The 27001-nt window shown below is 60.2% G+C and overlaps 4 protein-coding genes across 5 annotated transcripts in view; 1 reads left to right on the forward strand and 3 right to left on the reverse strand.

Annotated features, from left to right (window-relative positions):
* LOC137483890 (uncharacterized) overlaps positions 1-6907 on the reverse strand; it is an 8543-nt gene extending 1636 nt beyond the window's left edge. Inside the window, exons 1-11 of the mRNA XM_068207349.1 lie at positions 6851-6907; positions 5823-5942; positions 3958-5673; positions 3738-3850; positions 3604-3662; positions 3301-3458; positions 3044-3206; positions 2782-2973; positions 1459-1683; positions 709-859; positions 1-530 (exon numbers count right to left, since the gene is read on the reverse strand). The exon at positions 1-530 is cut by the window's left edge and continues 1636 nt beyond it. Of these exons, the coding sequence (XP_068063450.1) occupies positions 456-530; positions 709-859; positions 1459-1683; positions 2782-2973; positions 3044-3206; positions 3301-3458; positions 3604-3662; positions 3738-3850; positions 3958-4825 (2004 nt within the window). The 5' untranslated portion in view covers positions 4826-5673; positions 5823-5942; positions 6851-6907 and the 3' untranslated portion in view covers positions 1-455. The remainder of the gene's footprint in view (positions 531-708; positions 860-1458; positions 1684-2781; positions 2974-3043; positions 3207-3300; positions 3459-3603; positions 3663-3737; positions 3851-3957; positions 5674-5822; positions 5943-6850) is intronic.
* Positions 6908-8061: 1154 nt separating this feature from the next.
* NDUFAB1 (NADH:ubiquinone oxidoreductase subunit AB1) lies at positions 8062-10804 on the reverse strand. Its single transcript, XM_068207364.1, has 4 exons — positions 10520-10804; positions 10316-10403; positions 8915-9021; positions 8062-8234 (listed from the first exon to the last, which is right to left on the reverse strand). The coding sequence occupies exons 1-3, from the start codon at positions 10772-10774 to the stop codon at positions 8930-8932; spliced, it is 435 nt and encodes a 144-aa protein (XP_068063465.1). The 5' UTR covers positions 10775-10804; the 3' UTR covers positions 8062-8234; positions 8915-8929.
* A 1814-nt stretch (positions 10805-12618) lies between these two features.
* PALB2 (partner and localizer of BRCA2) lies at positions 12619-21931 on the reverse strand. Of its 2 annotated transcripts, XM_068207366.1 has the most exons (15): positions 21856-21931; positions 21716-21775; positions 21555-21612; positions 20565-20588; positions 19978-20459; positions 18573-19938; positions 17097-17899; positions 16777-16860; positions 16496-16657; positions 16024-16109; positions 15585-15746; positions 15318-15434; positions 14908-14995; positions 13738-13886; positions 12619-12872 (listed from the first exon to the last, which is right to left on the reverse strand). In XM_068207366.1, the coding sequence occupies exons 1-15, from the start codon at positions 21904-21906 to the stop codon at positions 12641-12643; spliced, it is 3924 nt and encodes a 1307-aa protein (XP_068063467.1). In that variant the 5' UTR covers positions 21907-21931; the 3' UTR covers positions 12619-12640. The 2 variants fall into 2 exon arrangements, with proteins under 2 accessions (XP_068063467.1, XP_068063466.1); XM_068207365.1 differs by lacking the exon at positions 20565-20588 and adding an exon at positions 17944-17949 and having other exon boundaries at positions 18573-20459.
* DCTN5 (dynactin subunit 5) lies at positions 21927-26677 on the forward strand. The gene is made up of 7 exons (XM_068207363.1): positions 21927-22045; positions 22326-22394; positions 22717-22835; positions 23259-23370; positions 24001-24103; positions 24334-24425; positions 26347-26677. The coding sequence occupies exons 1-7, from the start codon at positions 21998-22000 to the stop codon at positions 26365-26367; spliced, it is 564 nt and encodes a 187-aa protein (XP_068063464.1). The 5' UTR covers positions 21927-21997; the 3' UTR covers positions 26368-26677.
* The last annotated feature ends 324 nt before the right edge of the window (positions 26678-27001 follow it).

Consider the following 27001-nt stretch of genomic DNA (forward strand, 5'->3'; position numbering starts at 1 on the left):
TTTAATGCTTACAACATCCCGGTGTTTATACCTCACTGACATGAGTCATGATGAACGACGCAGCAGCGCTTTCGTGTTTCCCTCCGGCGTGGCTGAGCTCTCCTGCGGCGGCCGCGGGGCAGAGCCGCTGCGTCCAGAGCGTGATGTGCCCTCCAGAACCGCCAGCCTTCCTGCCCAGACTGCCCCCAGAAGTCATGACCTGGTGGATGCCAGCACTGTGTGTCCTGACACCTCTCTGTATCTGCCTGCTCTGGAGCCCGCAGTCCCAGCCAGAGCTTGCGAGGCCCGGACGGGAAGCGGGGCAGGCACCGCCCTGCTGGGACTGACATCACTGACATCACACCCGCGTTGATTGTATCGTCCAAGTGTGTGGATTCCTTCACTGAGCTCGTTACGTGGAAATAAAATGTGGTTGGTTTTAACGCTGAACCTCGTGTCCATCTGTTTCCGTGGCCTCAGGCCGTCCAGCTCCGCTCCAGGGTGCCCAGCTCCAGCCCCTCGCAGAACGGCTGCGGCCAGCGGGCCCTGGGCTGCACAGAGGGAATTTGGCTTGTGCCCTGGGGGCTGCTGTCCCCAGCCAGGGACAGCTCCCAGCGCTTCCCTGGAGTCCCCCTCCCGTGCTGGGGTGGGCAGGGTGCAGCCTGGGGCACCTGCACCCCCTGCACACCCGCCCCGGCCCCTCCAGCCCTTCCCCGGCCCCTGGCTCACCGGTCGCTGCCTGGAAAGCTGGTGGAGAGGGAAGGGAGCCCACTGGATGGGCTCCATGGGCCAGCTCGACACCGAGATGTCGCTGGCTTTCCCCGAGTCCACCATGGGGTCGTTCATGCTGCTGGAGCTGGCGTCCCAGTCGCAATGGAAACTGGGAAAAGAATCCACGGGTAGTTAAGAGAAGAGGGTGAGAGTCAGGCTGGTGCAAGACAGGGACCCTGTGCCGTGCCCCAGGGATGATGAAGTCGCTGTTGGGGCAGTGCTGAGCTCGGGCCCAGAGCTGAGGGAGCACCCTGAGCTGTGGCTTTGCTCCTGATCCCCCCAGGCCCACAACTGAGGGTGTTCCTGCCCGTCCTGCCCTTTGCCAATACAACTGGAAACTTGCAGGGCTCTTTTTCCGTGGACACCCCTGGAAGCTGATTTGACTTTCCCATGAGCACACAGAGCCACCCTTTCCTGCAAATGTGAACTCTCCTCCCTTAGAGCAGTCCCAGCACACACAGCTCCTCCCATGGGAGAAAAATTAAATTAAATTAAATTAAATTAAATTAAATTAATAAAATGAGGTGCTGCTCCGTGAACTCCAAGAGCTGGGGGTAGTCAGAGCTCCCGGCACTGTCCGTGGAGGAGCAGCCGCTGGCTGGGCAGGGCTGCAAACACGGTTCCAGGGCTCCGTGCGCCCCAAAGCCCCCCCTTCCCAGAGTGACCACAGCCCCCCGAGCAAGCCCCGGGCCGGGCCCTGCTCCCTACCTGGGCTGGCACTGTGGGTGGGCGCAGGGTGCTGGGCCCCGCTTGGCGCCGTCGGCGACGGCCGAGTGCCCCCGGCAGCCGCAGCGGCCGCCGTCCAGGACCTGCAGGTGCAGCAGCTCCTCCGAGTTGCTGAAGGCTGGATTGTCCAGCGAGCTGGCCGAGGGCAGCCCCGAGCGGGACCAGTACTGGGCCGAGACGTCGTCCAGGCGGCAGAAACGCCGGTAGCTGCGGGCAGGACGGGCACAGGCTCACGTGTGCACACACACGGGTGCACACAGGTGTGCACACACAGCTACACATACACACAGGTACACATACAGGTACACACAGCTACACATACACAGAGGTGTGCACACAGAGGTACACACAGCTACACACACACAGGTACACACACACAGCTACACATACACAGAGGTGTGCACACACAGGTACACACAGGTACACACACACAGAGGTGTGCACACAGAGGTACACACAGGTGTGCACACATATACAGACACAGCTGTGCACACATATACAGACACACACACAGGGCAGGCACACATGTGCACGCACATGAGCACACAGCCCCAGTGACTGCTTGACAACACAGATCGCAGATTTCTGCCCAAATTTCCTGGGTCCAGGGAAGGGCCCAGCCGCACACCCAGGGTGGGGACACAGCCCGTGACACCGATCAGCCTCTGGCCGCAGCCTCACAGTGGCTGCAGCTGTTTCAGTGGTTTTCTCGGGAACAATCCCCACGGCACATTACAAAACAGGCAGTGAGTGGGGCCAGGAGAGCAGAGCCCCGTTCCCTACTGAGCTGCTTTGCCAGGGCTGTGCCAGAGCCTCACTCGCCCCCCCAGATGGGCAGGACACGCTGGGGCAGGCAGACCCTGTGCCACGGGCAGCACTCAGGGGTCCCAGGGACCGTGTAGTTGGAGCTGATCAGCACATCTCACACATCTGTCCACAGCAGCACAGCCCACAGCCCTTCAGTACTGCCTCGGCCCCATACAGCCCCCCAGCCGGCCTCTCTGGCTGCACCCCACTTCCCGCAGCTGGGAGCATCCCCTGGCACCACGCACACCCCCCGGATCCCTGGCCGGCCGGGAGGCACTGCCGTGGCTCTGGGAGCCCCGCAGGTGCTGCCCCACCCCAGCACCTCCCACCGCCGCTATCCCATTCCCAACCCTGTTTTCCTTGGCAGAGCTCAGCCCCAGCCCAGCGACCCCACCATGGCTTTCCCTGCCGCCCCTCGCCCCCAGCACCCCCGGAGGGACAGGAGTGCCCACCCTCCGGAGCCCACAGACCCGGGCCCCCACGGCCCCGTGCTCCCACCTGCTGCGGGTCTGGTCGGCCCTGGCCTCCAGCAGCAGCGCCTTGAACCGGCGGACAGCAACGGCGGCGAGGACGGCGCCCAGGAGGACGATGCTGAGCAGGACCCCGGCCGCCATGCCCAGCAGGCCCTGCTGTGTCACCCGGTAGTCACAGCGCAGCCCCATGAACCAGAAATCGCTGCCCACGGGGCACCTGCACCAAGGGGTCCATCAGCGCCAGGGGGACAGTGCCCGCCACCCCGGGCTGTCCCCAGGGCACTCACTGGCAGCGGGGCTGGTGGTCGCGGGCGTGGGAACAGATGCCGTGGTTCTTGCAGTAGGCACGGTGGCAGAGGGAGGTGCAGGTCACGTTCCCGTCCGCCCTGGACACGCAGGCGAAGCCGGACGGGCAGGCGAAGAGCAGAGCGCAGGGGTCCAGCGGCCGGGCTGCAGGGACGGGGTCCAGCCGTGTCACCCCTCCCTGCCCAGCGTGCGCCCACTCTGCCACCAGCCCCCGGCCCCTGGAGGGCCTCGCACTCACCCAGAGCCACGTGGCGCAGGACGGGGGCCGTGCCCACCGCCAGCCCCGGCCGGGCACGGGCAGAGCCCAGCGCGGCCTCGAGGAGCTCGTCCAGCCCCGGCACCGGCAGCTGCTCCGCCGCGAACAGCGCGTCGTAGCGCAGCACCACGCTGCCCTCCCTGCGGGGACACGGCCGGGGCTGGGGGCGCCGCACCCCCGGCCCAGCACTGCCCCCCGGCACCGCTGCGGCCCCGCAGCGAGCGGCAGCCCCTGTACCGCCGTGCCGGGGAGCGGGACACGCTGCGGGACTGTGCCGCCACTCACCCGATCGCTGTCACCTCCAGCCGCAGGAAGCCAGGCACCGCCGCGAACCGGGGAGTGACCTGCGCAGGGCGGCGGGAGCTGAGCGCGGTGGCCCCGGAGCAGCCCCGGCCCGGCCCGGCCCGGCCCGCACTCACCGTCTGGTTGAAGCTGTGCAGCAGCTCCTGGCGCTCCTGGGACCCGGGGTCCTGCAGGGCCGGGACGAACGCCATGTCCAGCACGAGCTCACAGGGGATGCGCAGGAGGGATGCTGCAGGACGACATGGGGACCAGCGGGTCATGACCCCACCCCAGGAGCCACCTCTACCTCCCCCTCCTGCCGTGCCCCAGCAGAGGATCCCGAAACCTCAGACTCACCTCTCAGGAGCGGGGGCTGATCGTCCACGATGAACACCTGGGGGGCCCTACCCACCCCAGCCAGAGTCACCTGGGGGCTGTCAGTGTCTGTCCTCCCTCTGGGGCTGCTCGATGGCCGGGCCAGGTCTGTGTCCACAGCAGCTGGGGGGGACTCAGGGCCCCCACCACGGGAATCCGTGGGCTGCTGGGGGGGCCCGGGCATCACAGTGGGCACATGAGTTGGGGATCCCCTTGTCACCCCCTGCACATGCCTCTGCAGTACAGCAGCATGCTCTGCTGTGACTGTGCCCATGTCCCCGAGCCCTTCTGGGCTGGTGGCAGTTGTGATGGTGGCAGTGACACCAACAGCAGTGGTTGGTCCCAGGGAAGGTGCAGGCTGGGACAAAGCTGGCTGCTGGGGAGGCCCAGGTGCTGAGGGGGGTGCCAGGCTGCCCACTCCCACCTGGGTCTCCCGCAGGGATGGAGGGCTCTCAGCAGGACCCGCCCTCGAGCTGGAATGGGGCAGCCCTGGGGAGGGGTCTCCTAGAGGGGTGCCCACAGTGGGGCTGAATCCCAGGACCCCCCAGCTGGTCCCTGGGGAGGGCAGCGGGGTCGACAGCAGGGTCACAGCAGAGCCACTGGCTGGGCCAGACTGTGGGGACGAGGGGATGTGGGAGGATCCAGGACCGGCGTGTGTCACCCCACCTTGTGCCACAGCGGGGCTGCCAGGGGCCAGGGGCCCAGGGGGCTGCTCTGGGATGGCTGATGGGCTCGGGGGGATGTGACCGTGCTCAGGGGGAGCCCCCCTGCCAGGTGGGCCCAAGACCCTTGTGGTCAGGTCCAGAGCTCCCCCCTGGCCAGGAGATGTCACCTCTGGGGTGCTGGCCATGGCGGTGGGGAGAGGCAGAGCTGAGCCCCTGCGTGTGGCAGGCAGCAAGGCTGGGCCTGTCCCCACAGCTGGCCAGGCCGTGCTGGCCAGAGGGCTCCCACCAGGGCCAAGGGACAGTGCAGAGGGGTGAGGGGCAGAGCGGGGACCCTCCCGTGGATGGGAAGCAAAGCTCTGTCCTCCTGACAGCCCTGGCAGGCCCCAGTGTGTCCCCTGCAGTGTCCCTGAGGGGGTCAACAGCCTCTGCAGCCCCCCAGCTAAGGGTGATGTCCCTGTTGTCCCTGGTGCTGAGCTATCAGTGGCCAGCACGGTGCTCGGGCGGGTCCCTGGGCTGCTGTCACCCAGCTGGAGAGTGTCATTCTGGCTCTGCACGAGGGGTGTCCCAATGGCCCTCTGTCCCAGCAGGGTGCTGCTGGACCCCCACTGTCCCCTGGCAGAACCTGGCACTGTTGTGGAGGGTGGTGAATACAAAACTGTCCCCTGCACGGTGGTGGCACCTTCCACTGTCACACGTCCTACAGGGGCAGTGCCCGGGGGGTGTGTGCTTGCAGGATCTGTGTCCACCTCCCCAGGGGCTGGGGCCCCTGCAGCCGTCACCCCCAGCCTGGCCGGGGATGGCTGCTCCCTGCCTGCAGAGACCAGGGTGGGCTCGGTGGCTGTGCCCCCCTGCACCGCCGGCCCTGTCCCCTCCCTGCCCAGCCCGGGGCCTCTGGGGCTCTCCTGCGGGCTGGAGAGCTCGGCTGTCCCGGCGGGGGTCCCAGGGAAGGGCAGCAGTTCAGCCTCTGTCCACAGCTGCCCCACGGCCCCTGGTGTCGGCGGATGCCCCGTGCCAGCCCCCGGCTGCGGGCGACCTGCGGGCAGAGGGGAGGGGGCGCACGCTGAGCAGCAGCGAGCCACGGCCGGCACCCAGCGAGCCACCGCGGGACCCGGGGCCCAGCGACCCGCAGCACACGTGGCTGGCACACGGAGCCCCAGAGGGCTGCGGGAGGGGCCGCAGTACCTGTGTGGCAGCGCTCCCCCGTCGCGGTGCCCAGGTGGGCGCAGGGGTCGGCAGCGCTCAGAGCGGAGCCCGCCCCGCTGTCCAGAGCCGGGCAAAGCCGCGCGCAGCATTCCACGAGCACTGGGAGAGAAGGAGAGGAGCAGCGTGCACCAGTGCGGGCCATCGAGCATCCTGCACCAGCACCGGGCCCCGACCCCGGAGCTACCGCTGAGGGTGGGGGTCTCTTTCTGCCTTCTGTTAACCGTGGGGGGCTCTGCTGAAGGAGCTGCTCCAGAGCAACCCAAACCCAGCTGGGAACCACGTGTCCAGGTCCCAACGAACGGTGCTGAGTCCTGCCCCACCACCTCACTGCCCGTCCTGGGCAGAGTGACCATCCCGATCATCCCGCGGCGCATCCGCCACGTGCCAGCACCGGCACCAGCGGCTCCGCGGGCAAGGCACGGCGCCAGCGCCCGAGCAGCGCTCCGGGCAGGGCTGCGGGGCCCGTGGCGGCTCCTCTCCAGGGACAGTGGGTGGCTCAGCAGGCGCCAGGGCGGGTGGTCACCGCCCGGGTGGGGCTGGGACTGTTCGGGGGTCACCACGAGCCCGGCGGGCCCGCTCTCTCCCAGCGCCTCACCGGGGCTGCCGCAAGGGCAGCACCCGCCGCCTTCGAGGCCACGGAGTCGCCCGGGCTGGTGGCACAGCTTGGCACGGAATGGCCACGGTACGGAACGGCCACACGCAGAACACACGCGGCCGCCGCCGGCGTGCCCGCCCCGCTGCCCGCTCGCCCCGGGACCCCGCGGCCGGGCCCACTCGGGGCAGGTCCCAGTGACACCGAGCAGCAGCCGCCGCCCCCAGCCCCAGCGCCATCGCGGACACGGACTCGCCCGGTGCCGGTACCGGCCCCACCGCCGCCGCAGACCTCCGGGCCGCCGGGATGCACCGGCCCTGCCGCCGCCGCCCCCCGAGCGCAGCATCTCCCGCCCAGGGAGCAGCGCGACCGGGGACCCTTCCCGGCTGTGCCCACCTCCCCGCGCCTCGCTCACCTGCGGCGGCCAGGAGCCGTGGCAGCGGCGGCCGGAGCCGGGGCAGCGGGAGCCGGAGCCGCTCCATGGCGCGGCGCGGGCGGCTCTGCCAGGCGGCGGCAGGAAGCCCCCGCCCGCCCCCGCTGCGGCGGGGCGGAGGCGCCGGGAACCGCAGCCCCCGGCCCGGACCCGCCCCACGGCACCAGCACCGGCACCAGCGGCGGCCCCGGAGCTCCCTCCCTCCGGGCTGGGCGGACCGGGGCTCGGCAGCTCGGCACGGCCCCCGGTGCTCAGCGCGGAGCCGCCGCCTGCGGGACTCGGGGGACTCACAGCCCCTGCCTGTCCCCCTCCCACCGGTTCATCCCGGGACACGTGCTCTGCCCCGGCTGTCCCCACTCTGTGAGCCGTGCCAGGACAAAGGCTCTCCCAGGACACCGGCGTCAGCTCTGGCTGCAGGTCCCTCACCACATCCCTCAGGGTCACCGCACCCAAGGGACCCCAGCGACCACTCCCCACCATCAGACACCTTGTGTCCACGCCGCGGGGAAACCACCACAGGCTCCGCAGCCAAGCCCACCGTGCGGCCCCAGCTCTGCTGTGCAGCTCAGAAAATGCCTCAGAGCTCAGCCAGGCTGTGGGGCCATGGAGTAGTTTCCAAGGGCACAGTGAGAACAACACCTGGGCCCCGGAGGCAGAGGGCCACTGGTCTGCCAGGGATCTCCCAGTGAGGTGCAGCTCCTGGGAACACGCCACCACAACACAAGCACCATGTGCAGCACTGCAGCCTCTGCTCCATTTTCCATCCTTACCTCCCCCATTGCCAGAGGCTCTGTTATCCAGTGACACTTCCTTGGCTCCCAGCCTGGCAGTGCTGCTGTGACATGGCAGTGTTTCTTGGCTCTGAGGGAAAACTGTGCAGTGCTCAGAAATAACCCGTTCCTGCCTCATGAGGGTTAAACCAAGGCTCCCATGCTGAGATGAACCGGGTGTACAGGAACAGCAACGTGAATTTGCTGTTCAGCAGCAGGAAAATCATTCCCCCCCTTATTTTTCATCAGGAAAGCAGAAGCCTTTCACACAGAAGTTGTTTTTATCAGCACTGATGAAATAAACAGTTACAAGCATGCAGGGCAGAGCCAAATCTCAGGGCAGGGTCCCCAGAGTGTCCTTCACACCCCAACACCACCACCAGGATCCACCCACTGTGTGAGACAGAACAGCCACCACCAGAATGGTCTTAACTCTTTATTCCTGTTTTTTTTTTCTTGTTTTTAAAGGACAACACATTCAGACAGCTTTAAATACAACATCCACGTGCAGCTTCCAGAGAAGGCCGCGGTGGGACAGCGTGTGTGCTCCCGTCCATCCCTGCCGGCACCAGCCCAGTCCTGGTGTGGGACAACTCCTGGGAAAACAAAATCCACACGTTTAACATCCCATCGAGCATTCAAAGGTACAGAAGTGGGTCAGGACACGCTGAGCGCTGAACACAGGCTCAGAAGGAGCCCCCAGCTCTCTCCAGAGGCCACAGCTCCCACCCTGGCCCTGGACAGAGAAGGGTCGCAGCCCCCCTACCCCAGGGAGCTGGAGGGAAGCCTGGAGCCACACAGGAACTGGCAAGAATGTGGATCAGTGCTGCAGGCTGGCCTGAGGCCACCTCATTTCCCCTGCAGCCCTCCCGGACCGCTCCTATAACCCTTTCCTGCCCATTTCCTTCCCAGCTGTGGCGGAGGAAACGGCAGCGGTGGCAGGGCTGCGGTGCCCCCGCACGCCCTGCACGGGGCCGAGGGGCACGGGGAGATGGGGGCCATGGCTGAGAGCAATTTGCCACCCCCACTGCTGCCCCAGGGACGAGCCGAGTGCTGGATGTGCCGGGCAGGACCAGAGGAGAGGCTGAGCCCCACATCCTCTCTCCAGCTGCAGGTGCCCCAGGAAAACACCCCCACCTGCCCTCCCCGCTGGCACCCACAGCTGCTGCCAGCTCCCTCCCGAGCTGCTGGGCTCTCCCGCCTGTGCCACACATCACCCTGCCCTGCCCCTACCCCGCTGCGTGCCCAGGCACCCTCAGAGCACCTCTGAACTCACCTCTGAGCAACTGCTTCACTCGTAAACATCCTTCTTATCTGCAATGTAATCTACAATCTCCTGTGGGCACATCAGCTTCTCTGCATCTCCGTCAGGAATTTCAAATCCTGCAAGAAAGGGCACACACTTAGCCCAAAACCAATGGAAAAGGGAGCAAGGGTGAGAAGGGCATGGCTGGTGGCTGAGGGGACACGCAGGCAGGGGCTGCTGTGTCAGTCAGAGCTGCCACTGCACTGCCCAAAGTGACACTGCTTCCAGACAGGGGACACGGCAGGCACAGCCGGAGCCAGCGCCCCTCGTGCCTTGTTAAAGCCACCAGTGCCTTCCCAGAGCCCCCCAGACACCCGTGTGTGGCAGGGGGACGTTCCCGGACCTCCAGGCAGCACCTGAAGCCCGTCAGGCTGAGCGTGCTGTCATGTGCTGGCACGGAGCAAACAGCAGGGCAGGGCACTAGGGCTCTCGGCGGTGGAACGGGGCAGAAACAGCCCAGAAATGTCAGTCACTGCACAGAAATGTTCTTTTTCAGCGCTCCTGCCTACCCTCACAGCTCACTGGGGATTACAGACACGCTGCCAGCAAAGGCTCCAAGAGTGAAACATCCACCTTGGGCTCAGAGAGTGACCAAACCCCAGGGACACCTACGGCCCAAGGTGACATTCAGGCACCTTCTCCAGAATTCATGAGCTTTAGCGGGAAGCGTGAAGAAGTCCAAAGGAAACAAAAAGAAATTCGGAATATAAACCAATAAGGAGAAAACTCTTTTTTTCCCCCCCTCTATTAGGATTAAGGATGAAAAGAATTCTGGTGAGCAAAACCAACCTGGACTGTCTGGGGTTTTTGATCTGTGATGCCAAGCTCAGCACTCACTGCTCCCCTTTCCCCCTCCCAGCTGGTGCCTGTAGGAGGTGGGAGAGAATTCCTGCTTCCAAAGGGGCTGAGCTCCGGAGCAAAGGGCCACATTCCCGACTCCTGCGGGTGCCCAGCTCCCGGGGTTTGCTCTGTGGGGTTTGCTGTACTCCCAAGGCTGGCCCTGTGGGGTCTGCCCTGCTCCCGGGGTTTGCTCTGTGGGGGCTGCCCTGCTCCCGGGGTCTGCCCGGCTCCCGGGGTCTGCCCGGCTCCCGGGGTCTGCTCTGTGGGGTTTGCTTTGCTCCCAGGGTCTGCCCTGCTCCCAGGGTTTGCTCTGTGGGGTCTGCCCGGCTCCCGGGGTCTGCCCTGGTCCCGGGATTTGCCCTGCTCCCGGGGTCGGCCCTGCTCCCAGGGTTTGCTCTGTGGGGTCTGCCCTGCTCCCGGGATTTGCCCTGCTCCCGGGGTCGGCCCTGCTCCGTGCGTTTCTCCCTGCCCCACACGGCACAGGCCGGCGGTGCCGCCGCTCCCAGGCCCGGGCACCCCGGGCGCCGTTACCGAACTCATCCTCCATGGCCATGATGATCTCCACTTGGTCCAGACTGTCCAGGCCCAGGTCCTTCATGAAGTGGGACTCGGCTGTGAGCTGGGGAGGACACGGCGGTCAGCGGGGCACGGGCACCCGGCACGGCCGTGCCCGGGGCGGCAGCTCCCGTTACACCGGAGCCCGCGGCCCGGCCGCCTTCCCCCCGTCCCGCTCACCTTCTCGGGGTCGATCTTATCGTAGAGCTTGAGCACGTAGAGCACCCGGTCCTTGATGTCGGCCAAGGTCAGGGGCGGCAGCTCGGAGAAGCCGCGGCAGAGCGGCGTGGCCACGCGCGGCAGCCGGAGCAGCGCGGGCGGCGCGGGGCGGCCCGGCGGGGCGGGCGGCAGGCGGCGGAGGGAGCGGAGCGCGGCGGGGCGGGCGGGCAGCGGCAGCAGGCGGCGGGCGCAGGACGAGAGGACACGGGCCGCCATCGTCGCTGTCCCGGCGGGCGCCGCGCGGCGGCACCGGCGGCTGCAGCAGCGCCCTCTGCCGGGCGGCGGCCGCAGCGCCCCGCGCCGCCATCCCGGCTGCACCGGGCCGGGAGCGGCGGTCCCGGGCCGCCATCCCGGCTGCACCGGGCCGGGAGCGGCGGTCCCGGCTGGACCGGGCCGGGAGCGGCGGTCCCGGGCCGCCATCCCGGCTGGACCGGGCCGGGAGCGGCGGTCCCGGCTGCACCGGGCCGGGAGCGGCGGTCCCGGCTGCACCGGGCCGGAAACGGCGGTCCCGGGCCGCCATCCCGGCTGGACCGGGCCGGGAGCGGCGGTCCCGGCTGCACCGGGCCGGGAGCGGCGGTCCCGGCTGGACCGGGCCGGGAGCGGCGGTCCCGGCTGGACCGGGCCGGGAGCGGCGGTCCCGGCTGGACCGGGCCGGGAGCGGCGGTCCCGGCTGCACCGGGCCGGGAGCGGCGATCCCGGGCCGCCGTCCTGGCTGCACCGGGCCGGGAGCGGCGGTCCCGGCTGGACCGGGCCGGGAGCGGCGGTCCCGGCTGGACCGGGCCGGGAGCGGCGGTCCCGGCTGCACCGGGCCGGGAGCGGCGGTCCCGGCTGCACCGGGCCGGGAGCGGCGGTCCGGCCGGGAACACCTCCACTGCGGGACACTCCAGACCCTGTCTGGACTCTGTTCCAGGGCTCGGTCACTGCACAGGGAAGAAGCTCTACCTCGTGTCCAGGTGGAACTTGCCATGCCCGTAGTCTCTTCTCCTATTGCTCAGCACCACTGAGAAGAGCCCGGTCCATCTTCTTGGCACCCCCTTTAGAGAATTACATCGGTAAGGCCCCTCTCAGCTGTGTCTGCTCTTGAGGCTGACCAGCCCCACCTCCCTCAGCCTTTCCTCGTCAGGGAGATGATCCAGTCCCTCATCATTTTCACAGCCTCTGCTGGACTCGCTCGAGGAGCCCCATGTCCCTGCTGTCCCGAGGACAGAGCTGGACACAGCTCTCCAGAAGTGCCTCACAGGGCTGAGCAGAGGGGAAGGATCCCCTCCCTGACCTGCTGGAGATGCTCTCCGTGGTGACACCACTGTCCTCCTTGGTCCCCAGGACACACTGCTTGTTGTACTGTGTTTTTAGGTTTCATGTTTTGTACCCGTTCTGATTCATCCCTTTACCCCCATTTCCCCCACGGTTTTACCCTGAACTACCCCTTTCCTTGTATGTCAATCCCCTCCTCCTTCCCTGATGTCAATCTCTCCCCAGTTTGCTGGATCATTCCGCTGTCCCCTCCCTGGTGCCTTGTCCATCACTCGACTCCCCATCCCACTGATCCAGAACCTTCCACAAAGGGCACCGAGTGATTGGACGGGGGCCAGGGGTCTCTCCTTCCACCTCCCCTGTTGAATTCCCCATGTGTCTGTCTCCCCACCTTCCACTCCCCCGAACATTCCCATGGGTGGGTGGGTGATCTCCCCCCATGATTCCACCCCCGTTTATATTGTGCTGCACAGCCCAGTCTGGTGCTTCGGTTGGTTGGTTCCCCTGAGTTGTGGATCTGCCCAGAGATCTCCTCAATAAACCTGGACTTAACCCCCGACTGGAGTCTGCTCCTTACTTCCACCATCGTCACAACCTCCCCCGCCGACCGCTGTGCCGGAGCGAGCGGGGAGTCCCCGAGTGGACACAAGGAGTGGCACAGTGACAACTGCTGGTCAGGGACAGCTCGGTGTCCATGAGAGCCCCCAGGTCCCTGTCCGAGCCCCCCGTAGAGCAGCGACAGCAGACACGGGCTGGTTCCGAAGGCAGCACGTTTAATGGCACTGCGGGCGACACGCGGCCGCGCCGCTGACCCCACTGCCCGGCCCGTCAGGCGGCTCCCGGCTGCGGGGGCCGGTACCGGTACAGCTGCACGGTCCCGTCGCGGCGCCCGGCCAGCAGCCCGGCCCCGCCGGTGGCCCAGCGGGCCAGTGCCCAGTGGCCCGCAGGGCCCGGGGGCAGCACCGCCGTGCAGCGGCCCCGCAGCAGGTCCCACACGGCCACCGCGCCCGACGTCAGCACGGCGGCTCCCGCGGTGTCCCACACGTCACCCTCCAGGTACCTGCGGGGACACGGGGGTCAGCAGGAAACGGGGGATGTGCAAAAACACCATGGCAGCATTTGTTCAGTTAGCTCAGGGCTCAGTTAAAGATTAATAGCAACTGCAGGCAGCCTACAGTCTGGACTGTTCCTCCAGTGCAGCTGGGAAGGGAGGAGGCCAAGAAAATCCTCCTGGAGACTCAGAACATACTTGAAAAAGGAGGAATCTTAAAAAAGTGGTTCTCAAAAAAAAAAAGTGCAAGTGTCCAAGGCCAGGTTGGACAGGGCATGGAACAACCTGGTCTAGTGGAAGGTGTCCCTGCCCGGGGCAGGGTGTGGGACTGGATGGTCTTTAAGGTCCCTTCCAGCCCAAACCATTCTGTGATTCCATGACTGTTCAGTGACCAAAATCTTGGTCCACCACTATTCCCCCACATCCATCACATTTCCTGTGTAAGGACACTGCAAGGCTGAGCCTTAAATGCAAAGCTGAGCCTGCTGATGCCTCAAAACACAGGACAGGAAGGAAAAGGCCATGTGCCTGCAGGCAGCTGCTCCACACAGACAAACCTGGCAGCACCAGGGGCTCAGCCGAGGAACCCAGGGACACTCCCCCCAGTCCCTGGGGGACAAAGCCAGCCCCGTGTCCCCCCGGTGATGGTGACGGAGCTGACGGGGCGAGGGGTCAGCGCACAGCCTGGAGCGGGCAGGAAGCAGCCCCCGGCTCCCAGCCCGCGCACCGGACACACGCAGGGCCAGATGCAGCCCCTTATCACCGGGGAGATGGCCACTGGACCCCTGCCAGGGCTAGCCTGCTCCTCAGCTCAGGGGCTCTCCCAAAGCCCCCGCAGGAGCCGGCCCAGCCCAGCCCAGCCCCCGGGACTCGCCTGCCTGCCGGGCCGGGCGGGAGGCAGGAGAACATCACCCCTGCGCTCCGGCCCGTGCGCGGGTTGAAGGCCACCACACGGAACGCCGGGCTGCCACAGGACTCGCTCTCTTTGGCATGAGGATGGCTTAAAACAACAAACAAAAGGCCCTGATACAGAGAGGGAAAATACATCACTAAAAACAACAGCAGGAGGAGGAAAAACAAAATAATTTTCCAAAAATTAACTGCTACACTCTCTCTAATCACAGCCCCATGAACAGTGATGCATTATTTTTACTGAGGAAAACAGAAATGGTTTACTTTCCTTATCAAATTAGATAAAAGCAAAAGCAGCTGCTGGCTGATAAAGGCTGATGCAACACAGCAGAATGACAGCTCAGTGACCCGAGGGATTTATGAATTTCTCTTCCTGTTTCAAAAAGCTAAACCTGCCATAGGATGAGGTGACACTTCAAAAAACAAAAGAAGTAAAATTTCTGGGTCACATTTTAATCCCTACAAGCTTAAAATGTAACAAAAATTCCATGAAAAGCAGCATAACTGAAAACAGTAGCTCACAGCTACTAAAACAAACCAGCATGAAATATCCTGGGATGGATAATGTGAAGAAGACTCCAAAGAGTTTGACCCAAGGCACCATTATTTGACAAGACATTCTTGTCCCAAAAGGTTACGCGATCATTGAAAACAATCAAATCCTTGATAAACCACAAAAACCCATGGGAATCACAGCACAGGCAGAAGTAAGTGGGGAAAGATGATTAGTATGGATGTTAGTTCCACAGAGCTCATTCCCTCGGGCATGTATGTCCAGAGGAACCATTCACAGCGGGTTTCTAATGCTGGCAGCACCCACTTGTGACATGGAAGAGGCTTGCCAAGCACCAGGCCTGGACAACAGCACTTCTGCTTCCCACACACAGCATGCTGCAGCTTTGGAATGCACCAGGAGGCATTGCTCCCACTTTATTAGCACGCTGCAGAAAGCCAGGACTTGAGGCAGCCAGCGTAGGTTATTTATTCCTCCTGGTAACCTGCTTACCCTTGAATTATTTGCAGTGTATTGAAACAGAGCTGATAGTTCAACCCTCCCTAGCAACTTCAATCCTTTATATCCCCATCCCAGTCAGCGCAGCCCAAGCATGAACTGTCAATTTTATGTACGTACGGAGTCAGAATACGCTCGATGGCAGATGGAAGCTGGGTAGGAATAACCAACGTGCATCTTCCTCAGGAGCTGACCCGTTTTCAGATTCCTGCAGTTGGAGAAAACACCAATTCTGACTCATTTCTTATCACAGTTACACCCCTGTGCAGGATGGACATGGGTTTGGCTCCACATTAAGCAAACTAAGCCAAAAGCCAGGAAGGGTGTAGTGAGGATGATACAAAAGCAGTGGAATTACGGCAGCACAGCTCATTCCCTGGCTGTCTGACTGTGGTGCCACACTGACCACTGGCCCTCTGACAACCACCATTTCATGGTGGCTCAGCAACCAGCCAGCACGCCTGTACAGCCCTGCAGCTGCTGAAACTGCCCCCAGCCCCTAAATTGTGTGTGGCAGAGGAAACACTCACCAAACCACAACGCTGTTCCCTGCAGTGGTGCCCACCAAGGCCTCTCTCATCCCTTCTACTTCAGCAAAGGCTGTAACAGTTTCTTCAGGGGGCATCAGACTCTGTCTGTCCTTGATCCTGAAAGGAGACCAGCACAAAGAAGAGAAGGTAAAACAAAAAGTGTGTTCTGGAAGAGGAGCATGACACTGCTCAACATCCGAGGCGTTTCCTCGCTTTTATCCCACCCACCACACACACACCACCCCAAAGCTGCACCCCCAAACTCACCCCCCTGTCTCTGAGAGAGAAACCATCTCCACTTGCTGCTCCTGCATGGTCCTGCTGCTGCTCACCAGCCTCCAGTCCTTTAGCCCAACAACTGCTTTTATATTCCCAGTTTTCACTAGGGAGTGCTTGGATGAGTCGGTCTCAGAAGAATAAAGCAAGAGCCTAAATCAGGAGACAAGCACACACCATGACAGGAGGAAGCCCCACTCAAATATGCAGTAGCATATAAAGATCAGCCTGTGTTCAATCAGTCTGCCAGCTCTAAGGTAAATAAACAGGTCTTTATGGTTGATCTTTAGAAATCCCTTCCATATTTTCCAACTGTTAAAGCAACAGAAAGTTGCCACATTAGTAAAAAGGTAATTTCAACCACTTCTCACAAGGAGTTGAGCTGCAACTACTCAGGGTGCAATGCACTAGTAAGAAATAAATACAAAACCTTATTTCTCCAATCTCCAGCTCTCCCAGTGCTACACACACGAGGTTACAGGTGTCTGGCAGAGGAACAATCTGGATTACAGGAATCTGGGACAACAAAACAAGAATTCAGTGCCACCCACAGTGTCCCTTTGACTTTATTCTCATTTTCTAGAGTGTTTCAAGTAAAATGATGTGGAGCAGAATTGATTTTCAGACCCCTCTCAAGAATCACACTTAAATGAACAGATGAACTCTCTGCTGACTGGTTGCCTAATTAAACAATCCTTGCTGATGCAAGAGACAGAACGTGTCTCCAGGAACTCTAAGGGGAAAAAGCACAAGTGAAGTGCAGCCACCATTCTGTGCATGAGGTATTAAATTCCAGCAGATAACACGCAACCATACAAGCTACAAGCTCCTTGTATCTTGGGAACTAACGCATGGGGCAAGAAAGCTGCCCTGAGCTCTAGAAATAAGGAGTGTGTCCATACCTCTCTCAGGTGCCAGGTGTAGACCCTTGCCCAGCAGCCGGGTGCCCGTGGCTCCCAGAGGGACACGGCGCTCTCGCAGGCAGTGACCACCCGCAGCTCCCTGCAGCCAGCTGCCGCCCACCACACGGCGCTCACATCCACCGCGCCCGAGCACGACGGGTCCTGCCCAAACAAACACTGCTCTTCTCCTCTGACAGGCAACATTACCTGCTGCGCTTTTGTTAAACCCTGCCTTGCAGAGCTGCTGCTGCCTCGGTAGCAATTCCCTGCTGTTCTCCCACCTTTAGCTCTGACACAAACTGCAAGCTCTCTTCTCCGGGGCCATCCGGCAGCACTGGAGTCAGCTGTTCTGCTACATCTTTTCTCTGCGTGAACAAAACAAAGAATGAGGATAATCCAACTTTGAAATTATATTCAGCACCTGCAAGAATGAGGCAGAACTGCTGCATGCTCTCTGTCACTCTCATGCAGCTACTGCATGCCACTGCTATGATCCATGCAAAGAGAACTTTTCCCTGAAGTCAGACAGGACTCTGGAAAAAGGGGATTTGCCAATAAAACCACTGGCTTAGTACCCTTCACAAAGATCCCAGCTTGTCACCTGTTCAGGTGAAGCTCTGCAGGATTCCTGCTCTTTGTTCTCTGGCTGCTGATGCTTCTCCAAGGACACAGTCTCATCAGATTTGTTCTCAGGACCTCTTTCAGTTGCTGAAGGCAATGTTGTACCTTGCTCCTCCTGGCTTCTGGCAGCCCCTGCAGCACAGCTGTCAGGGTGCAGTGGCACAGCAGGGTCTCTGTGTGCCACATCCCCCAGGACCAGGGCAGCTGCTCCTCGGGGGGAAGGTGAGGTTGCTGGCAAGGCAGGTACAGAAGGTGTGTCAGGGAACACCTCAGTGTGCACTGAAGGTAAAACACCTGGGGTTGCACCCACAGCAGGGAAAATAGACAAGGAAATCTCAGACTCAGGGTGAGAGGGAGCCTCAGCTAGGACAGTCCCCATGGGAGTAAATAGCAATTCATGTGTGGAAAGCTCCTTCTTGGAAGTCAGGTTTTCCATGCAAGGGAGTTCAGGCAATCCAGTTTTGGAAGGCAAAATCAAATTATTTCGGAGACTTTTTTCTTTTGGCTTCATTTGTGCGTCTGGTGTGTCCTCTGGAGCCACACCATCCCCAGACACAAAATCCTCCAAGTCATTCACAGGGGAAGATTTCAATTTCTCCAGTTTCAGTACTCCAAATTCCTCATTTGGTAAGTGGAAGTCCCTGATGCCCAGCTTAGGGACCAGCCACTGGAGGCTGCGGAAGGAGAAGAGGGAGCCACGAGTGTCGGGGTCCACAGCAGGGAGCCCAAGGGCAGCAGGACCCTGTGAACCCATGGGACTGCTGCATCCTCTGCTGCTGTCATCTAAACACAAGAACACAAGATAAAACTTCATGTCATAAAACAACCAGGAACTAGCCTCTGTAGAATCTCTCATGAAGAGTGTCTTGGATTAAAAAAAAAAATCAGAACACCATATTCATCTTAACACACAGAAGTGGCACTTTTCTGGAAAGACACTACACTCTGCAGTTACTCTGTACCTCTGGATCAGCCTTCAGCTCAAAGACCACCACCAAAGCCTGACAGATATGCCTGAGTGCTCAGTCAGTTTGGTTTATTGGTTTTCTCCCTACACTTTCTCTTTTTACAATATTCACAGACCCTCAGAAATGAGAAAATAATCATTAGCATGCAGACTTAGTTGGAGGAACAGACAGACATTCATTTGCTGGCAAATCAGCCCTAGTGTTCACAACCTTCACTCCAACAGCAAGGGCAGTTCAGTAAGTTCCCAGCCCTGCTCCTCCTCTGTTCATTCCCTGCAGAAGTTTCTGGAATTGTTCAAGAAACATGAACACCACAATGATCAATTAAAAAAAAAAAAAAATCTCAGTTTTAAAAGAATGATAGTTAACCCCTATTGTATTTTCTTGCATAAACACAGCAGGCTGTGAACAGCAGGGCCTGCACTCCCAGGGATGTTCCCTGCCTTGGGGAATGGAGTATTTTGGGGAGTTTGTATGTGAGGAAGTACCTGTTGAGCCTGTCTGGGGCCTGTGCCTGGCAGAGCAGCGCTGGGAGCGGCGCAGAGGGACACTGACCCCGGGGAGCTGCTCAGCTCCTCGCCGTCTCTTCACACGCCGCACTGGATGTTTATCTCCCTGACACACAGGAGCACTGGCTTCCACATCTCCCACACGGCTGGCAAAAGTGTCACTCCCCAGGCTCAGGGGATCGCTGCTGTGCACTGGATTTTGAACCCGCTCTAACGGAGCGTTATGGCATTTGCCCGGCACTTGGCTCCCGCCCGGAGGAGGGTCAGGACCCGCTGCCTGTGTAGCTCCAGTCACTCCTGTCCCTGCAGACCCCAGTGCTGCAGCACCAGACAATCTCCTCTCATCTGAGGATGACCTTTCAAGGTTAGTATCACAGTTTTCCTTTTCACTCTGGTTCTCACTTGACAGCAGAGCACTGCTTTCATTGGCCATTGTGGGATCCTGACTCTCTCTAAGCTCCTGTGACACTGGATGCATGGGGGCTTTGCAGGCAGACTTTCTTCTTCCCTTCTGTTTCCTCTGGGATTGTCTCTGCTCTTGCCTTGTGCTAGTGATGCTTTTCTGAGAAATGGATTCAAGAGAAGTGCTGCTGCTGCTGCTGCTGCAAGCAGGAAGAGATTTCTGAGAACTACTTGAGTTTGCTTGATCGTTTTCTGCCCCAAAAAAAGGGAAGGGCCCAACCCCTGTCTCCAAATCACCCTCGGCTCTCTCTTGCGAGGGCTGATTGGGGTTTGCATCTTTCTGCTTGCATTTACTCCGCTGACCTTTCTTGCTCCTGCCCAGCTGGCTGAGGATTACAGCATCCAGGTCCACCTTCCTCTGGCAATTGGACATGCGGCGAGTGGTCCGGACGTAGTACTCGACGGGGAAGAGCAGCCCTTCAACCACTGTGCAAGAGCCCAGCGTGCCCTCGGGAGCCAGCGCCTGGTCAGCAGGAGAGAGCCTTGACTGAATTTCAAGCTGTTGATTCTCCAGCAGTTCTTCAGCAGTGTCCAGAGCTTTATCTGCAGGACAGGGATTCAAGGTATTGGTGTCACTTTGATGTCCTTCATGGTTTTTGCTCTCCTCAGTTATGGTGCTATTTCTGCTGTCAGGCAATATTTCATTTTCTGACGTTAAATCCATGAGCCCACGTAATTCTCCCTGATCTTCACACAAACTCTGACCCTCTGGCTCTTTTATTATACCGGGGGATTCTTCTCCGCCATCACCTCTGGGGTCAAGTAAAACAGAGTCTCCATGCTGTGAACACGGCTCCTGTCTACCAGGTGTGGCCACAGCCCTTGAGGACTCAGGCTGCCAGACGTCCCTGCTGTCCCTCAGCGCATGTGGGGACAGCTCAGGCTCTCCTGCAGTGACACTGCCCTCAAGCACATCCTGTACAAGCCCTGACGCTGCATCAGGAGTGAAACTATTTCCTTCTCCCTGCACAAGCACTGCCCCAGGTGCCCTTTGAGCACGTTCCTCAGGGTGCGAGAGGCTGCTGTGCCTGAACACTGGTGACTGAAGCTCCTCTGCACTGGCAGTTTGATTTTTCATCATTTCACCAGCACTGATTAGATGCACATCATGCACTGATTCCCTTTCCTTCGTCCGTCTCCGCAGCTTCATCCTGCCTCGGGAGGTTTGGGGCTTTTTCTCCACAGGGACAGGCTTGATGATCCCACAGCACACGTTTTCCTGGCTGGCCTGAAAGCTTTCTGCCCGGGAGCTGTCCTGTGGGCTAACCTCATCACTGGAGAATTCTGGAACATGCTTAACTGTGACAGATGTTGTCTTCTCTGTGTCAGCATCAGAGCAGGTTTTAGTCTGTAACTGAGAGGGCCCACCTCTGTCAGCACTAGGAGATGTGTTATCTCTAGCACCTGGGGGAAAAATGTCACACGTGTAAAGTACCCCTAAAGTCCTGTGGAAGAAAAACATCACATGGTAAAATTAGGCTTTGTTATCAGGGAAAGATGGGGTCTTACAGTCAGGATCGGAGCACTGCGGACCTGGTGAGGAGGGAAGCAGAGCACATGTTGCTGCAGACCACTGCTCAGCCCAGGCCAAGGGCCGTGTGGGGATGTGAGGGCAGAGGATGTGGCTGCAGTGGCCGAGGGGACAGCAGGGCCTGGAGTGAGGATCAGCAGGGCCAGCTGCATCCTCGGCAGGACGGTCTGCGGGGGCACTAAGGGGCAACAGTGGCCGCCGGGTCCCCGGGGGCTCCCACCGCCCAGTCCTGGGGGACTGCCTGCGGCTCCCACCTGGGGCAGGCACCCCGTTCTCCCCGGCTCCCACCTGGGGCAGGCACCCCATTCTCCCCAGCTCTCACCTGGAGCACCCCGTTCTCCCCGGCTCTCACCTGGAGCACCCCGTTCTCCCTGGCTCCCACCTGGGGCAGGCACCCCGTTCTCCCCGGCTCTCACCTGGAGCACCCCGTTCTCCCCAGCTTTCACCTGGAGCACCCCGTTCTCCCCGGCTCTCACCTGGAGCACCCCGTTCTCCCCGGCTCCCACCTGGGGCAGGCACCCCATTCTCCCCAGCTCTCACCTGGAGCACCCCGTTCTCCCTGGCTCTCACCTGAGGCACCCCGTTCTCCCCGGCTCTCACCTGAGGCACCCCGTTCTCCCCGGCTCTCACCTGAGGCACCCCGTTCTCCCCGGCTCTCATCTGGAGCACCCCATTCTCCCCGGCTCCCACCTGGGGCAGGCACCCCGTTCTCCCCGGCTCTCACCTGGAGCACCCCGTTCTCCCTGGCTCCCACCTGGGGCAGGCACCCCGTTCTCCCTGGCTCTCACCTGGAGCACCCCGTTCTCCCCGGCTCTCACCTGAGGCACCCCGTTCTCCCCGGCTCTCACCTGGAGCACCCCGTTCTCCCCAGCTCTCACCTGGAGCACCCCGTTCTCCCCGGCTCTCACCTGAGGCACCCCGTTCTCCCCGGCTCTCACCTGAGGCACCCCATTCTCCCCGGCTCCCACCTGGGGGGCTCCGCTCCCGCCGGCCGTGGCTCCTGGCTCGCTCGGCTCGCCGCGCCCGCTGCGGACACACAAGACCCCGGCGGGGCTGGGCCCGGCTCGCGGCGCCCCGGTGCCCCGGTGCCCCCGGCCCGGCCCGGCCCGGCCCGGCCCGCTCCGCTCACCCGCAGCCGGATGACGGTCTCGCTGTACTCCCGCCTCAGCAGCGCCAGCTTCTCCCGCAGCTGCAAGAGACACCCGTCGGGATGGGACCGCCACGGGCCCGGGCCCGGGCCCGGTCCCGCCGCCCCGGCCGGCCCCGCACCTTCTCCTTGTCGGCGCCGCTCAGGGCCGCCGCCGCCGGCGGGGCCTCCATGGCAACCGGGGCGCGGCGGGAGCGGGCCCGGCGCGGCGGAGGTGACGCGACGGAAGCGGAGCGGGGCCGGGCGGAGCCGGGCGCGGCGGCCATGGAGCTCAGCGAGATGCTCTACAACAAGTCCGAGTACATCGAGACGGTGCGGGGCCGCGGGGAGCGGGGGCATCGGGGGCCGCGGGGAGCGGGGGCATCGGGGAGCGGGGGCATCGGGGGCATCGGGGAGCGGGGGCATCGGGGGCCGCGGGAGCGGGGGCCGCGGGGAGCGGGGGCATCGGGGGCCGCGGGGAGCGGGGACCGCGGGGAGCGGGGGCATCGGGGGCCGCGGGAGCGGGGGCCGCGGGGGCCGCGGGGCCGAGCCGGGCTCGCTGAGGGGCGGCGGGGCCCGGCACACCCGCCGTGACAGCCCGTTCTCCCCGCAGGCCTCCGGCAACAAGGTGAGCCGGCAGTCCGTGCTGTGCGGCAGCCAGAACATCGTCCTCAACGGCAAGGTGAGCGCCGGGACCCAGCGCTGCTCTCCCGCGGCATCGCTGGCCTGCTGCGAGCGGCCCGTGCTCCTTTCGTCCCCGGAACAACACCGTCCTCTTCTGTGCCTAAGCCTGGCTCTGTAATGCTCACTGGCATGATCAGGAGCACAAGTGGTGGTTCCAACCTCCTGCACTTTTGCTTTGTTGTCACTTTTCTTTTGACCGAAAGAATCGTCCCTAAAGTAAGGGACTCCTGCTGGAGTGCCCAGGCCTCGGCATGAGTTTGTGTAGTAAGTGCCACCACAGGCAGCAGAGGGAGCGGGTTCACCTGTCTGTCCTTCTGCAGACAATCGTTATGAACGACTGCATCATCCGCGGGGACCTGGCGAACGTGCGGGTGGGACGGCACTGTGTGGTGAAGAGCCGCAGCGTCATCAGGCCGCCCTTCAAGAAGTTCAGCAAAGGGTAAGAGGCCCCTTCCTTGAGGGAGATACCTAAAAAATCTGTCAGCCTGACTGAGTCTTGTGTTCCGAGAACTCTGTTCCTTTTGCAGCTATTTGCAGAAATACATCTCTCAAACCTGCTTTTTCCTCAGATGCTGAGCTGTGCCTTGAGGGTCGGTGTTCCCATCAGACTCTTGGATGGAAAGGGATAGTTTAGAACAGCAAAGTGAAGAGCATGTTTCAGTTTTTGTGTGTTTATTCACAACATCTTCCTTCTCATTTGGGCCATCCTTTAGAGAGGAGAAACCCAGAAACTGTTCTGTCTCCCTTAGCAGCAGATCCACATCTGTTAATCCATCTGGGGACAGGACACTCCACAGGGTGATTCTGGGTCCAGCAGTGTCAGTTTGTTTGTTGGACACGTACAAATACTCTCCTGTTGCAGGGTGGCTTTCTTCCCTCTGCACATTGGTGACCATGTCTTCATAGAAGAGGACTGTGTTGTCAACGCGGCCCAGATCGGCTCCTATGTGCACATAGGCAAGAACTGTGTCATTGTGAGTGCCATTTCTGTATTTTCTGTGAACTCCTGGGTGCTGCTGAGGCCTTGTGACAGCAGCTGAGAGGTGTCTGCACCAGCTGGCTGGAGCAGGCTCACCTTCTCTGCGCTGTTCCTTCCTGCTTCTCTTCCTTCTCTTCAGGAAGCTGAGCTTTCAGGTTTATTTTTCTGAGAACAGCGTGTTCAGCTGCTGCTGGCTGCAAAATCCATCCCAAGTGTTGTCCCTGTGGCTAATGGGATTGCCCAGGGAAGGCAGCCTGGCCACAGAGTACAAGTAGCATTGTGTTTCAGTGTAAATAAGACCAAATAGTCAAGGTGTGCTGAGGTAGAGGAGGCCTTGCTGGTACTGCTTGACTCGGGGTTTTGGTGCCAGTTTGAACACTGACATGTTAATGTGCAGTTGTACCTGTGCTAGTTGAAAGCAAGCAGACATTTTTCCTCAAAAAGAAAAGTTAATTCTGTTGGGAGGAGCATTCAGTGAGGGTAAAGATTTATTCCTGTGATCTCTTATAAAGGATATGTTTTGAGCAATTCATCTTCTTGAAATTTAGGTAGCATATCAGTAATAATAAAAAAACCTCATGTTTATAGTGTTGTAAATATAAACTTTTCCTGTTCTCTGTTTTAGGGACGTAGATGTGTTTTGAAAGACTGCTGCAAAATCTTAGACAACACAGTACTCCCTCCTGAAACTGTAGTTCCACCTTTCACTGTCTTCTCGGGCTGCCCAGGTATGCTCCCTCTATCTTCCCTTGCACAAAACTGCAGATAATACGGATATTCTTATTTTAAATGGGATTTCTGTAACAAAGGTGCCCATTAGCATTTAGTGCCTAAAAATAAAGGTATTGGGTACTTGCTGCGCTGGAAAGTAACAGTTCTAACTTGTGGAACTCCCTGTTGTAGTGCATGGTGCATAGGTGGTACACAATGACTGATGGCCATCCTGTTGTTCTTCCAGGACTCTTCTCTGGGGAGCTCCCAGAATGCACCCAGGAGCTCATGATTGACGTTACCAAGAGCTATTACCAGAAGTTCTTGCCACTCACTCAGGTCTAGTAGCCCATTTGCCGTGTCTCAGGCACACAGAGCGTTCTGGGGTGGGCAGAGGGCTGTTGTCCAGCGAGGCCGGAGCCCTGAGCACCTCTGTGCCTCAGCACCGCTGGCCTGGCCAAGCAGTCCCTCGTGAAAGCTGCTGTGTCCTGTTCAAACTGCGTGCTCGTCCAGTCTACTCCATCCCACGTTGTCTGAGTTGTGCCACTGAATGTTCTGGAGCTGGGAAAGCTGAAACACCTGCCTTGGGGCAGCAGCTGGGGAGCGAGGCAGAGCTGACACGTGCTCTGCAGGCTCAGCCTGTCTGCTCAGTTCTGTCCTAACCCAAAGCTAGGATAGGTTTGCTAGGAGCAGTCTCCATCCCAGCAGGGCTGTTCTGGCTGTGCTCTGGGCACTTACCAGGGTTCATTAGACCCAGGCCTCTCCTTTGGCACGATACTGCTGCCCATGGGCCTGCATGCTGAGGTGCATGGCCTCTTCCTTTTCTCCCTGGGATTCTCTCCAGGGGTACATCATCCTGCTGTTGGCTTTAGGAGTTTTGGCTGACACTGACACCTGTTCTTCTGTGCCTGACAGGATGTTTCTTAGCTTTTAGCTCCTGAAGCAGACTGACCTCAGTCCTGTGCTCTCACCCCTCGGGACTAGTGTTCTTGGGGTCAGTGCCACTTCCTGAATACCACAGACCTTAAAGAGCCAAAGGCCTTTGAAAAGAGGATTGCCATGTCACTCACAGAACTCAATGCAGTAGAAAGTGGGTAATTAAAAGCGAGAGAATGCTGCAAATGTTCCCATTTATTACCCAGTGTCTGTATTTGCAGAAAGCTCTTCTGTGCTTTTCTGCATTATGAAACTTAAGAATGACACTCAGACTTCTTAGAAAGAGTGAAGATTTCATTTTGGACACGTAATAGAGCATGTATAGTTCTTGCTGAGAGCATATCTGAAAGTTGGAGGCATCTGATGCTTGTGTACCTGAGTACAGACAACTGGCTGCACAGCAGGCTGCCTGCTGTGGTTGTGCTCTGTTAAAGCTTAGCTTAGTCCTGCTCTCGGTTTTCAACTGGGGCTCCTGCATGGTGTAGTGTGGCAGCTGGGGCCAGGACACGTGTGAGGTCTGTGGTAGGTGTGTGGCTGTGGATGAGCAGCCCTGGAGCCTCAGCTGATCTGTGTAGCAAATGCTGATCCACCTTAGTAGCAAATAGCTGTGTGAGTACTAACGTGTGTAGTAGCTGCTGTACATCCCATGTAAAACCACTGACTGGTTTGTATTTTTACTGTGCATAAATTAAAGCCTCTTCAGCTGTTCAAGTGACTCGTGACTCTTCAAATCAAACTAGATTGAGGTTCCTGCTGTGCCTGGGCATGAGCCACAGTCCCTTGTTCTGTGACTGCTACAGGCTGTTCTGGCTGTCCTGTGCATTACAACATGTAGTGAAGTGTGAAACAGCTCCTTGCTCCCTCTGAGGGGCCCGAGTGGCCTCCTGTGTCACAGACTTGACAGGTTTGGGGCTTCTTGTGAGATTTTCTGCAAGTCAGGAGTTCAGAGCACTGCTTTGCTCCAGGGTGTCTCTGCCAGTGTCTGGCAGGAGTGGGGTGTCTGTGCTGTGTTGCTGTGTTGTCACCTCAAAGTTTCAACACCACATCGTGCGTTTCACCGGGATCGCTTGATCAGCAGCAGGGAGAGGAGTGGGAGAAGGGATATGAGTTTGGGAGTGGGGTGGGAGAAAGGATATGAGTTTGGGAGTGGGGTGGCAGCTGGAAAAGTCTGAGTGATAGATTTCCACAACCACCTGAGAGCAGAGCTCTAGTGCATGAAGGGATGTGTCACTGCAGTTACATGTTTCTTGGCCTGCTCTTCCTTCTAGCTGTCTGAGCTGACTCTTCTGCCTTAATTAAAACCTCTTTTGTTGTCTTTGTTAAGGTGGCCTCTGGCAGGGCCTAAAACCAAGCCACCACTGAAGATCCCTAACACCCAGCATTGTTAACATTCCTTACACTGGCCACTTTCTTCTCCTGCCTCTGAAGCGTCCCTCTGACCTGGGCTCAGCTCTCCGCCTCTGCCAGTTCTGGGAAGATGGAGTGTCAGTGTCCCAGCTCTGCAGGCAGCCTTCCATCCAGCGTGGTGCAGTAAAATGACACCGGAGGCTGTGCCTGTAGCCTGAGGAGCTGCAGGAGTGGGGAAGCATATCCTGCAGGGAGGGGAATGTCTTCTGTCAGGAATCTGTACAAACACTGAGCACTTGTAACCCCAAGTTGCTGTGTGGCTTCATTGATCCCCTTTGTGTGCTTTGCTCGGCGTTGCTGACCAGGACGGGCAGGGTGTGCTGCTGGATTGGAGGGTGTTTGGGGTCCCTGGGAGCACACCCTCCCTGCCTGTGCCGCTGGGCCAGGCACTGATGGCTCGGCCTGAGGGGTGAGGGGCCTGCCCGGGGCTCTGTGGGAAGGTCTCCCAGGCACCAGGCCAGTGGGGACCGCGCCTGCTTTGTGGGCAGCAGAACCCCCAGGATTAGCCTACTCTGCGGTGGGAATGGCACTTGAGCTGTGGCTGTGGTGACCTGCGGGGCTGCTGGCCCTGT

The sequence above is a fragment of the Anomalospiza imberbis genome, chromosome 16 (assembly GCF_031753505.1).
Source record: "Anomalospiza imberbis isolate Cuckoo-Finch-1a 21T00152 chromosome 16, ASM3175350v1, whole genome shotgun sequence".
Lineage (NCBI taxonomy): Eukaryota > Metazoa > Chordata > Aves > Passeriformes > Viduidae > Anomalospiza > Anomalospiza imberbis.

Excerpts from the sequence above, each read along its gene's own strand:
- NDUFAB1 (XM_068207364.1), bottom strand. The coding sequence starts at position 10,774 with ATGGCGGCCCGTGTCCTCTCGTCCTGCGCCCGCCGCCTGCTGCCGCTG. Across the intron at positions 10,404-10,519 it reads ATAAGATCGACCCCGAGAAG|CTCACAGCCGAGTCCCACTT; the intron begins GTGAGCGGGACG and ends TGTCCTCCCCAG. Across the intron at positions 9,022-10,315 it reads GGCCATGGAGGATGAGTTCG|GATTTGAAATTCCTGACGGA; the intron begins GTAACGGCGCCC and ends CCTTTCTTGCAG.
- PALB2 (XM_068207365.1), bottom strand. The coding sequence starts at position 21,906 with ATGGAGGCCCCGCCGGCGGCGGCGGCCCTGAGCGGCGCCGACAAGGAG. Across the intron at positions 21,613-21,715 it reads AGACCGTCATCCGGCTGCGG|CGGGCGCGGCGAGCCGAGCG; the intron begins GTGAGCGGAGCG and ends GTGTGTCCGCAG. Across the intron at positions 15,435-15,584 it reads TCTCTCTCAGAGACAGGGGG|GATCAAGGACAGACAGAGTC; the intron begins GTGAGTTTGGGG and ends GTCTCCTTTCAG.
- DCTN5 (XM_068207363.1), top strand. The coding sequence starts at position 21,998 with ATGGAGCTCAGCGAGATGCTCTACAACAAGTCCGAGTACATCGAGACG. Across the intron at positions 22,046-22,325 it reads AGTCCGAGTACATCGAGACG|GCCTCCGGCAACAAGGTGAG; the intron begins GTGCGGGGCCGC and ends TTCTCCCCGCAG. Across the intron at positions 23,371-24,000 it reads TAGGCAAGAACTGTGTCATT|GGACGTAGATGTGTTTTGAA; the intron begins GTGAGTGCCATT and ends TCTCTGTTTTAG.